Source organism: Panicum hallii, chromosome 9, assembly GCF_002211085.1.
Source record: "Panicum hallii strain FIL2 chromosome 9, PHallii_v3.1, whole genome shotgun sequence".
NCBI lineage: Eukaryota > Viridiplantae > Streptophyta > Magnoliopsida > Poales > Poaceae > Panicum > Panicum hallii.
The window spans coordinates 2,867,200-2,879,122 of record NC_038050.1 but is presented as its reverse complement, the minus strand read 5'-3'; the positions used below and the strand labels follow the sequence as shown (position 1 = coordinate 2,879,122).

The window sequence follows — 11,923 nt, the reverse complement described above, 5'->3', positions numbered from 1 at the left end:
ATACAGTTCCTGATCTGTAGGATTGCTCTCCATGATCTTTTCTCCATGGATTGTCTGCGATCCGCGGCGTCTTTGAAGGCACGGCGCATAGACACACATGCATCTCGCTCCATGATGGATCTAATTTGCCAAGGGGACATGTTGGTCCTTGCATTGTGTGTCCACTCGATGAAGAGAGCAAAGGAGAGGCAGAGCGAGCTCAACAGACAAAGGCCAGTGTCCGTGGGGGAAATACGGTGATATTGTAGGAGTTGAAGAATGAGCTATAGTAATTATCAAGTGGTATGAGATGATTATCCGTCTTCTGGTTTCCTAATCCGTACTACTATCAATTTAGATTTTTGGGGCGACTGGCTGAACCGTACAACTGAATATGGTATTACCAAAACATACCGAAACAGAGATACCTGTGTACCAAATTTCTTGTTACAATTTAGTATCTCTGTTATCTTGAGTAGGATGTGAAAAAATGTTTTCTGTATAACATGCTAATAATATAGTACAGCTAACATTCCACTACAACGATGTAAGAGGCCCTATGGATCCTCTCATTTTTTAGAATTAAAATCTACTTAATAAACTATGCTATTTTACTTAGAATTTGACATCCCACCACTTTCCAACCACTTTTAAAGTTTAGATATAAGTCTATTCTAAATTAATAGGATGGCAGATGGAAATTGATTCTATACACCACCAAGTTATGTTTCTATTCCATAACTTATAGTACGATATTTGCCTCACTCCTTTATAGTAGAAATATAGCACATAAGTATATCCCTTATATGGCCAATAATAGTATATAAATATATTCCGTATATTATCATATTAGCTTAATATATTTGTGTTTAAATTATGATTATTAGAATGAAATTCAATTTCAAGATTCCAAACAAGACCTGACGGTTCTGTACAATAGTTCATTCTGACTAGATCAGGTAGCAGTATACATCTTTCTGCCAAACAAAAAACACCAGTACAGAGATGCTCGTTAGTCCCGGTTGGGAAACCCCACGTAGTCCGGGTTTCCCAACCAGGATAGCCAATCTAGGACTAAAGGTATGAAGATTAAAAGGTCTGCAACGCTAAAAGAAATAATTGGCAAGCACAACCAACCCCTGCAGTCTGCAAGAATCGAAGTAAGACCTCCTGCCTCATGTATAGTTTTCTACCATCCTACCTACACAGCACATGTGACTCTAGATAGAATGCTTTCCTTTCAAACTGACCCGTGAAGAACCCTTTAGTTCCGGTTGGTAACCCTAACCGAGACTAAATAGAGACCTTTAGTCCCAATTGGTAACCCTAATCAAGACTAAATAGGGACTTTTAGTCCCGGTTGGTGGCTCCCTCCCACCAGGACTAAAGGTCCCCCGCCCCCTAGGCGTTAGACCCGGAACCAATGAAAAGTGCTTTCATTGCTTTCATTAGTCGCGGATTCAACCTGGACCGGGACTAAAGGGTAGATGAAAGACTTGTTCTGTACCAGTGGAAAAGGCCGTTTCAGTGGTTTTCCTCGTTACGTGACAATCAAGTTCTATATATATCACGTCATCCGACTAATTTACCTCTCCTGTATCTATGTATACTAATCTACAAATCATCATGGTAGTGCACTCTTCATGCTCCTGGCATATTTCTCCAGCCTCTTCAACCCTTGTTTTGGAGAAGCTGCTTCACCTAGCTGCCTCACCATTGCACTGCCAATGATCACACCATCTGCACCCCACTCTGCAACCTGTGTATCCATGCACAGGGATGAAGGGGAAGCAATTAGTCAATTTATGCTATAAAAACATTATATTGAGAGTCTAGGTGTCGTCGTTCAATAAGAAATGAGAACCTTTTTATTTCTTTAATTACCTGCTTTACATGCTCAGGTGTGGATATGCCAAACCCAACAGCCACAGGCTTGTCAGTGACCTGTTTAACCTCCTGGATGAGAGACTCGACACGTGCGTTCACGTTTGCGCGGGGACCTGTAACTCCATTGACGCTCACCTGCGTGATATATACGATTGTTTGGGAGAAGGAAGCAGGTGTTATCAGGCTGATCCAGGCGCAAGAATTAGGGTTAGTCCTGGCACGTACCAGATAAACAAATCCATCTGAAGCTTCTGTGACCTCCCTCATCCTCTCTTCCGTTGTAGTTGGAGTTGTAAGCAGCACCTGCATGATGCAGCCGCTGTTCATGTCAGCAGGCATAGCTCTCTCATCAAAGCTTTCAGCACTACTAAATTGTCAGAGAGAAACAGAAATGGAATTCTTAATGAGGTAGTTTTATTAGTTAATCTGATGAATGGTGAATGGACCTACCAGCTCGAGGTGGTTCTTCATGGCTTCGCTCCGGAGAGCAGTGGTGGCCACTTGAGGGAGATCAGGCACTAGAAGGCCGTGTGCACCGGATTCTTTGACGGCGGCGGCGAAGTCGGCCATCCCTCGCTCCATGACGGGTTTGAAGTAGGAGAAGAGCACCACCGGGCAGGAGAGCTCGGGCGTCACCTCCTTGAGCATCGCCAGCACGCCGTCGAGGGTCACGCCGCCCGCCAGCGCCCGCACCGTCGAAGCCTGGATGACGGGCCCGTCGGCGTAGGGGTCGGAGCAGGGCACGCCGAGCTCGATGACGTCGGCGCCGCAGGCGTCCAGGACCCGCAGCGCCTCCGACGTCGTCGCCAGGTCGGGGTCGCCGGCGGTGATGTACGGGATGAACGCCGTCTGCTCATCAGTCAGCAAAGCTGCAGTCAGAGTTTGCCCGAACACGTGAACCAAGCAAGACTCCGTACAAGAGACCTACACACGACTGCACGCACCTTGCCCTGCGCCATGAGCCTAGACATGGTCTGCGACACCGGCAGGCATCGCTTGCCGGCGTGCTTGGCCGGCGCTGGCGGGGCGGTCGGAGCCACCACGGCGACCGCCCTGATGGCCGCCACTGCCTTCCTCCGCCCCGGGATTGCCACCGCCAGCCTCGGGTGCGGCGACGACCGAACCGGCGCCGGGGAAGAAGACGACGGCTGGGAGGTCGATGCAACCTTGAGCGCGAAAGCCATGTCGCTAGCAGTAGCAGCTCACTGCGGTCTGTATGTAGCTCTTCGTGGTACTCCTACGTACTGAGCTTCGATCTCGATTCGGTCTTCTCGAGCTCTGCTGGATGCTTGGGTTTTCTGTTGCAAGGATGAGATGCTCCGTGCTTCTGCGCCCTCGTTTATATAGCCACAGCCGCGCCGTCGTAGCAGCAGCAGCAGGAGGCCAGCTGCAAGCTTAAGTCAGCGACGCGGCAAGAAGCTTCCGGCATGGCGATGGCCGATGGGTGGCGCGCGCGCGTGGATTGAGACGTATGCATCGATCGGTTCCGCGTGGAGAAGAACGTGCGTGATATTACGGGTGTTCTGTGAGGCGCAGCAGGTGCTTTCATCATGGTGAAGGGACACCTGCTGCCATTCAGTGGTGAGGCCGCCGTTCGTGTAATGATATTTGAGTTTGAAACCTTGAACGCAACAGACACGGCGATTTTGTTACATATACATCTAGAGTTTCAACCAAATGGACTTCTATCATTAGCTACGTTTCTATACGTACCATCAGTACTTTCATAAAAAAAAATGTACCATCAGTACTACGTTCACTCCATGTTTTTTTCCGGAAGGAAACTTTATTAATAACAAGTAGCACAACAATGCTTGAATAAATGTTCACTCCATGTTAAGTATTATCCTATCAAAAACTTCATTTGAAGGCCAGATATTATACATCTCTCTTATCTAAAATATATCAACACAAGAGAACAACTATGCGGCTGAACGAGCACCTTCTTCAGTGTGGTATATAAGACCTTCGTTCCAAATTATAGTTCATTTTGGCAAATTAAGATACATAATTTTTACTAGACACAATATATATCTAGATATATAATAAAATCTATGTATCTAAATTTGGCAAAACAACATCTAATTTGGGACGGAGGGAGTATATTTTTTATCAGGTGTTGCGGTCAAAGTCAGCCCAAATAATCGTAGGGTAGATACACGGTGACATCAGCATGTATAAAGTACATGTACCCAGCTGCCTTATTTTTTTTCTTTTGCGAGCGAGTAGCGTTAATCCCTCAAACATTTAAGAGTTTAAAATTCCCAGCCGTGTTTTCTTTTCTTTAATTTGGTCCACAAGTGAAAATAATGCTTAATTTAGTATAGCAGCCTATATATAAATTATCAGGATCAGCCGGATCCCTGCTGTTAGCCCCCATAATAGCCGCGTTCGAATTTATAAACTTTGAGTTGACATTTAAGAGTTTATAAATTCCAGTTGTTTTGAGCTAGTCTGGCGGCAGATCTATCTAATTAAAATTTGGAAATAATAATAGCGCTCCAAAGCTGGCGGAGGTGGTGGTTCATGGCGTGCTTTGAGCCTGCGATGGATGCATCTGCTTCACGTGTTTCCAAACGTGCCGAGTCGCAGATTTTCCAGAGAAGGACAGCAGATACGGAGGGCAACGGGGCCACTACAACTTTGAGCAACAGTACACGCTGCCCCTCAGTTTCTGGGGCCCCCAGACAAAGCCTGGTGCATCCTGCCTTTATCTTGGAAGCTAGCCATTCTACGTGCAAATCGTGGGGAGGAGCACAAAACATGCGCCACGCATGCATGATGACGTTGACACAGGGTTCTGAATTTCGGCCCTACCGGTAACCACCGGTAAAGTGACATGCCGGCATTTCTGGGATTTTCCGGGTGCAATTTGAACAGGTTTTCAAATTTCAGCCAAAAGTTTGCTCGAATTTCAAAATTCTCTGCCAGTTTTCAACCTACCGGTCGTATCCGTCCCTATCAATATTTTCCGAGAAAGCTAAATCATATCTAGGTTTTTTTTCCTCTTTCACGTCCTTTTTCTATCCTCTCTCCACCTCTGGTGAGATCTCCAGCGAGGTTAGGGTTCGGGGTTGGGTTTGGAGTTCGGGGTTAGGATCCGGCAATCTCCATTGCCGAGCTTAGTAGGCCGAGGGTGGCAGGCCGACCTGGCGGAGGTTGCGAGTGCGGGGCGGTGGAGGAGGCCAGTTGGGCCAGGCCGGGGCTGGGGCGACAGCGGCCATGGCGGGGGCGGTGGCGCCGTGAGGGGTAGACGGAGCCCCGCTCTGGGCGCGGGAGGGTCGGGCCATGGCGGGGGCTGCCGGCGCAGGGCTCCGGTGAGACTCTCCTGCGACCGCGGCTGGGGAGGCGGGGCGGCGATGCGGGAGGAAGAAGGGAAGGAAGAAGAAGATGATCAGTGCAAGAACGAGGTCTACCGTCAGATTCCTGGATAACCACAATCGTTGTTATCAATTCCTATAGACCACAAGTTACCATTACCATAATTTACTTTAACCACTGATTCCTGGATCATGGAATAATCTTGCACATTTTTTTTGTAATGATACCTCATTGTTAAAATATCTGCAAAGCAATCTAGCTAGCTGCATCGGACTAATATACATGCTAACAACCTGTTATAGTGTTTAACAGTCGTATTGATCAATCATGATTCTGGCTACTAGTAGTGCACTTCTTTCTCAGCCGGAGACCTAAGGAAGAGTCAGCTTCCATTCCATCCAAGCTTCGTTATCCATCGTGCTGGTCTAATCTCAGTTTCTATCATCCCATCATGGTAGTGCCTTCTTCATGCTCCGGGCATATTTCTCTAGCCTCTTTAACCCTTCTTTGGGAGAATCCGCTTCCCCCAACTGCCTCACCATCGCGCTGCCAATGATCACACCATCTGCACCCCACTCTGCAATCTGCTTGTGAACAATTTGCGAGGAGAAAAAAATTAGTCAAATTATGCAATAAAATACGTGAATAAGCTTGTCAGACACTCAGACCTTATTAAAGAATTTGAAGTTGGTAAGTTTTTTTTGCTTTACCTGCTTTACATGCTCTGGTTTCCAGATGCCAAAGCCAACAGCCACAGGTTTGTCAGTGACCTACAAGCATAAACAACAAGCTTAGTGATCGGTAGTACCCGATCGATCTTGACAGTGGAATCATGCTGTTGTCAGCTGGTAACAAAAAATTAGAATGCCATTTATTTCCTTTTTGTTTACAAGATGTATACCTGTTTAACTTCCTGAATGAGAGATTCCACATGTGCGTTTACGTTTGCACGTGGACCTGTAACTCCATTGACGCTCACCTATGATGATTAATAATAAGTAGGATGAGGAAACGTTATCAGCAAGTTCAGCACAAGCTAAATTTTCAAGGTCATTTTGGATTTTAACATTTTATACACCGGTCCTCACCAGATAAACAAATCCTTCTGATGCTTCTGTGATCTCCTTCATCCTATCTGCTGTTGTAGTTGGTGTTGTGAGCAGCACCTGCATGCATCCATACCATATATTGTTCATGTCAGACAAAATTTTCTTATATAATATAAAATAGGAAATCTTCTTCATAAAAGGTCGTCTAAGATTTTTCTGAATAGTGAATGGACCTACCAGCTCGAGGTTGTTCTTCATGGCTTCACTCCTGAGAGCACACGTGGTCCCATACGGGAGGTCAGGTACCAGAAGACCTTGTACACCGGCTTCTTTGGCGGCGGCGGCGAAGTCGGCGAGCCCCCGGTACACGATGGGGTTGAAGTAGGAGAAGAGCACCACCGGGCAGGAGAGCTCCGGCGTCACCTCCTTCAGCATCGCCAGGACACCGTCCGGCGTCGTGCCTCTCGCCAGGGCCCGCGCCGTCGAAGCCTGGAGATCACATTCAGGAGGCGTCAAACTAAAGCTCTGTCGCACCGCGCGCGCACGTGCGTCGCGCAGGTGAGGGGTGGTCATGTCGCTAGCTGTGCGTCGTGCCTGGATGACCGGCCCGTCGGCGTAGGGGTCGGAGAAGGGCACGCCGAGCTCGATGACGTCGGCGCCGCAGGCGTCCAGGAGCCGCAGCGCCTCCGCCGTCGTGGCCAGATCGGGGTCGCCGGCGGTGATGAACGGGATGAACGCCATCTGCGATCATGGCGCACACCAAAGATCCAAATCAGAATCCGTGAGTCCGTACACACAAGCCAAGGCTACATACGGCAGAACTGCAGAAGTACACACCTTGCCCTGCGCCTTGAGCCTGAACATGGTCTGCGACACCGGCAGGCATCGCCCGCCGGCACCGGCGAGCTTGGACGGCGCCGTTGTGGCAGGCTGCCCGGCCGGCGCCGGGGCGGCCCGAGCCACCGCGGCGACCTCCCTCACAGTGGCCACCACAGACCTCCGCCGCCGAGGCATCGTCACCGCCGTCGCCGCGCGCCGCGGGAGCGGCGACGATGGAACCACCGGGGACGAAGCAGACGACCGGGAGGCCGATGCAGCCTGGAGCGCGAAAGCCATGTCGCTAGCAACTACCGCGATCGATGGGGGACTCGAGACTGTTGCTCGATGGAGCGATCGGTTTCAAGCTGTCCGCTCGTGTTTGTGAAGCAAGTCACTGTCGTATGTGTGGTACTGAGCTCCTTGCTCGAACTGTGTGGGGTGCTGGGTTTGGGAGGATGAGTCGATGATGAGGATGCTTCTGCCCGGCCAGTTTATATAGCCACAACAGCAGGAGGCCACCTGCAAGCTAGCCACTTAGCCAGCGACATGCATGGCAAGAAGTTGCCGGCTTGGAAGTCACGGTGCTTGCCTCTTTTGAATGCAAAAAACGTGTGTGGTACAGCGGATCAATAGTGAAGCTACTGATGTTCTTGGAGCAAAGAAAAGGTTGGGGGTGCGATTCGATACATGCGACCGTGAAGTATTTTTACATAAAACATGCAAGTGTATATTTGAATTTTTTTTATATGTCTTTTCGAGTAAAGGAGTGGATATCTATCCTCGTTTTATCCAAATGTTGCGGTTGGTTGTAAATCGCAGTCGTAGGATTGGAGTCTGCACATCGCTATCTGCGGCACTCACTGCTGATTGCTGAAGAATACTGAGAGGTGAGCACTCAAAAATAAAATAAAACACTTCTGAAAAGGTGAGCACCATCAGCATTTTCTGAAGAATATAGCTAATGATTCATTCTCCACGAACAAAGCATACATGCAGCTTCTCATCATAAGGATTGGTTGCTGTAACACCAGCATGATACAACGCTCGTTTGTCAAATCACAGCTGAAGTGTCGCCACACGCCTTAGCTATGCAAGATCTATCTTGCAAATGTATGGATCCCGCTGCAAGGTGAGATGAGAACCAAACACTCGTCGAAGCATCAAACTATGGCACATGCCTAACGTTTGGCATGACGATTATATTCTTAGGGTTGGTGCAAATCCGGGTGGTAATAACGATTATTTGTCACATGACATGATACTTTCAGAAATTAGCAAATCTTGGGTACATGCCAGCCGAAACATCTGATCGATGATAGTGATACAGAGTTACAGACCAGCTCGGTGCAGTGACATCGTGTGCAATCTACAGTATGCAAACGCTAGCACCACTTGCTTAAATTTTTGGAATCAGGTTTGCAATCTACAGGTTTGAACGCTCACCTGATCATAGATGGCAGCACACTATTATATAGACGTAAAGTACTTATTAAAATTGCGACACAGGCAGCAGTAAGAGCTCGAGACAAGTCTCCTTCTCTTTGTTTGGTCAACACATGTAAAATTCTTATAATTAGTACTAGCTAAATCGTCAGCGTCAGCCAGATCCGCGAGCTGCATGCGTTCGAATCTCCCAACGGAAAGATGATCGAGTACACTTTAACTGAGTTGCCAATACAATTTTTGTAAAACTCCCAGTTGGCTTACCTTCAGTTTCAAGGACACGGCGCGGGCGCCGCAGTTTCGGCTTCTTTATGTATGTTGTTAAAATTCTACCTAGAAAACAGCACTATAAAAAAGTCATCAACAAAAAGTATTTTATTTGATGCCAGATTATTGCCAGGTGACATGCGTGTGTACTCGCGCTCCGTTCTACTAATGTTCTTGGCGCCGCATAAAACAAGTTCTTAATTCGTTCTCCGTGTTCTTAGCGAGTTTCGTGTGTTTTCCAGATTGATGTGCACAGATAATTTTTTTCGCCGTCAGGAGATTGTATTCAGTCACGAGGACAGTGAATACATGTCTCTGACCTCAGCCGGCTGGCTCTCCTTCTCGGACCAGAAAACACTAGTATGATTTGCAGTTCAAAAAAAGAAAAGAAAAAACACACGTCTGCGTGGGGTTCTCTTTCGCGCGGACCAGGAACCTACCTCACTCGTCAAACACCAGTGGAGCTGGAGAGCTAGCACATCCGATCCGGCCTCCCTGCCACTCCAGCTCGAAGGAGGCAGCGCAAGGTGTAGGCCCGGCCGGTTACGGCCGCCAGTCCAGGTGCGCATCGTTCTCCAAGCTGGTGGTATGCATGCTCGTGTACCATGTGCACATACTGTCCCATTCCGATTGGATCGGGCTCAGCCCTCAGCGCTCAGGGCTCTCTCCTCTCCCTATCCGACGACCATTCCTAGAACTAGAATGTTGGCGGTTGATTCCTCTCTGACAGCTGCTGGCTGAAGAAAATCCGGAGCTGAGGAGAGCACGTATACGTATCCCGTTTAGAACATGCAGCGGATGGGCCGGGGTTTGGATCTATTCATGGACTGCTGGCAACTGCTGGCATCTTTTTTTTTCTTTTCTTTTGGTGGTATCTCCAATTAGCACAGGGCAATAATGGTACTCTGCTTCAATAATGACCGGAGGTTACACGGGAGATAACAAGTAGAACTTTAAGTGACAGACAGACAGACAGACACTGCTGTCTGATTGCGATTTGACTGTGTAGTGTAATGCATGGAGGCATTGCATTGGAAGGAACCGCGAGGAAGGAAACAATAAAGCACGCGCGATGCACGCGTGTAAGGGTGTGCATGTGCCGCAGCTATCATCGGTGGACGACGACTTTTCAGCAGAAGGCTGCAACTGTAGCACAGTATTCCAGATACAACCACTATATTCCAGATACATGCTACTTCTCTCGTTGATCATTTGTATATCAGCGCTGAGATTCGGGATAGCTAGGGTCTAGAGATAGAGCACTGTAGCTGTAGCTAGGGGTGGCACGACGGATCACAGCACCAATGCTTTCTTCACGATCTAATTTGGTACTATATTTTTATATTTTTAGCTTAAAATTGTATAAGATTTTTTTTGAAAAAGGCCGCAAGAGAGTTGCCGCAGAGTTTTATTAGAAGAAAAAAGTAAAAATAATAAAAAAGCAACTTTACAACCAGCGTGGGACCGTGGAAGTCACTCCTTGCAAAAAAATACATGAAGCCACAACTTTGCTCAACACCAAAACGCGCAATAAAATATCACTCAAAAAATTATATAAGATTAGAGTTTGATCTTTTTAAAACTCGACCCTAAATTCTCTAGACTAAAATTTAAAACCTTTACCACCTTGGCCACCCCTGGTTGTGGCCCCTCCTGCTCGCTCCTCCAAGGCAGGCAGGCAGCAGATCGGGTTGGCTGCATGATCGGTGCAACATGTGCATGCACATCGTCCCAAAAATATGACATGAATCTGGCTGGCATACATGCAGTAGCAGCAGTAGGCTTTCCACGGCGCCAAGGGGCAGTGCCCGTCCGTCCTTCTCCAAACAGCACGGAGCTGCAGACGCTTTCGCGTGCAACATATGCGATGCGACTATGCGAGTGCGAGGGTTGCTCCGCCGCGTCATGACTTTTCCACACAACATGCCGTTTGGAGGCAACGGACATCCCCATCAGTCTCTGTGCCAGTGTGCCGCAAGCCACGCAGCCATGTGTGGATTGCGACTGGTTCCAAACCGATGCGGTGCAGTGGCAGTTAACTCCATGGAAGCACGCGGCTGGGTTGAAGATGACCCCCCAGACGCTGATGCGGCCGTTTCTTCCGTTTGGAACGTGGGAGCCTCGTTCGGCTTCGGCGGTAACACTCTGCTACTCAACGATAGCACGAGAGAGCCGTCCGGTCGAGCTTAACCGACGAGGACTGGTGCTGGATTGAAGATGGTGATGGTCTGTGTGCATTCATGGTGAGGGTTTGAGCGAGGCACGGGCGTAGTAGCTGCAGCTAGCTAGTGACCGACCACACATGGAAATTTGCAGCATCATGTAATATAATCCTTCAGATTTCAGTACTGGCATTTCGCGACATATGGTACAAATCTGTTTACTACAACTTCGTTCTACAACCGTAAAAGTTTGAAACGAAACCGTAATATATGGTACAAACTTACTTACAGCAAATATATAAATTCCCTTGTCCCTTCCCTCTTTTATTTTGACGTCTCTTTTCTTCCTCATCGCGTTGACCGCGGCTGAGATCGAGAACCTATCACACATGGTGAGCCCCAAATTCCCTCCAGGCCTGGCGATTGCCCACGGTTCCTCCTCGCTGCAACCTAGATTCCCCAGCGATGGGCAGTGCTAGAGCTTTGGCGAGCGCGCGGTCCAGTCCCTTTGGCGTGCGCAATGGATCAGATCCTCCTAGCGGCAGCCCGGTTCCTTATCTGGTGTGTGCAATGGAGGTTCTCTTGGCGGAAGCAATGGGATCAGAGCACGGGGAGTCCCTGTTGCGGTTGGGTCCCTAGATGGAGGTGTTCTATGGTACATTGCAAGATGAGCAACTACATCGGCAGTTGATGATTCAAGTATTCAAGATGCATGCGTTTGCAAAGTTTGAAGGAGCTTGCAATCTTGTTTTGTGTATCACTGTACTCCAGCATGCCATTTTTGTATTCTTACATTTGTTTTTTTTCTTTCATCCAAATGATGTCTTTTTCTAGTTGCAAATCAGTTTCTGTTTGAAAAATCACTCTTTTCAACTGAAAAAAAGAACTCCTCACAGATGGAAAAAGGTTCTTCTCTTGTCATCGGTTGAAAAATACTCTAGTCAATTGAAAATACTCCTAACATTTGGGGGGGAAGGCTCCTGGCAATTGGGGAAA

At 48.1% G+C, this 11,923-nt stretch overlaps 2 protein-coding genes across 3 annotated transcripts; both read right to left on the bottom strand.

Moving 5' to 3' along the window:
* Window positions 1-982: 982 nt before the first annotated feature.
* Window positions 983-3,161, bottom strand: LOC112875875 (indole-3-glycerol phosphate lyase, chloroplastic-like). Of its 2 annotated transcripts, XM_025939876.1 has the most exons (5): window positions 2,811-3,161; window positions 2,317-2,715; window positions 2,092-2,169; window positions 1,864-2,001; window positions 983-1,738 (listed from the first exon to the last, which is right to left on the bottom strand). In XM_025939876.1, exons 1-5 carry the CDS (start codon window positions 3,048-3,050, stop codon window positions 1,604-1,606), a joined length of 990 nt encoding a protein of 329 aa, XP_025795661.1. In that variant the 5' UTR covers window positions 3,051-3,161; the 3' UTR covers window positions 983-1,603. The 2 variants fall into 2 exon arrangements, with proteins under 2 accessions (XP_025795661.1, XP_025795660.1); XM_025939875.1 differs by having other exon boundaries at window positions 1,864-2,169.
* Window positions 3,162-5,385: 2,224 nt separating this feature from the next.
* On the bottom strand, window positions 5,386-7,508 carry LOC112875946 (indole-3-glycerol phosphate lyase, chloroplastic-like). Its single transcript, XM_025939957.1, has 7 exons — window positions 7,074-7,508; window positions 6,831-6,977; window positions 6,474-6,725; window positions 6,276-6,353; window positions 6,089-6,166; window positions 5,898-5,957; window positions 5,386-5,771 (listed from the first exon to the last, which is right to left on the bottom strand). The coding sequence occupies exons 1-7, from the start codon at window positions 7,350-7,352 to the stop codon at window positions 5,637-5,639; spliced, it is 1,029 nt and encodes a 342-aa protein (XP_025795742.1). The 5' UTR covers window positions 7,353-7,508; the 3' UTR covers window positions 5,386-5,636.
* Between the last annotated feature and the right edge of the window lie 4,415 nt (window positions 7,509-11,923).

Bases quoted from the DNA above. Each gene is read 5' to 3' on its own strand.
- LOC112875875 (XM_025939875.1), bottom strand. From the start codon at position 3,050: ATGGCTTTCGCGCTCAAGGTTGCATCGACCTCCCAGCCGTCGTCTTCT. The intron at 2,716-2,810 runs GTGCGTGCAGTC...ACTGATGAGCAG, and splicing joins GGCTCATGGCGCAGGGCAAG to ACGGCGTTCATCCCGTACAT. The intron at 2,170-2,316 runs GTAGGTCCATTC...TGCATCATGCAG, and splicing joins TGAAGAACCACCTCGAGCTG to GTGCTGCTTACAACTCCAAC.
- LOC112875946 (XM_025939957.1), bottom strand. From the start codon at position 7,352: ATGGCTTTCGCGCTCCAGGCTGCATCGGCCTCCCGGTCGTCTGCTTCG. The intron at 6,978-7,073 runs GTGTGTACTTCT...CCATGATCGCAG, and splicing joins GGCTCAAGGCGCAGGGCAAG to ATGGCGTTCATCCCGTTCAT. The intron at 6,354-6,473 runs GTAGGTCCATTC...GGATGCATGCAG, and splicing joins TGAAGAACAACCTCGAGCTG to GTGCTGCTCACAACACCAAC.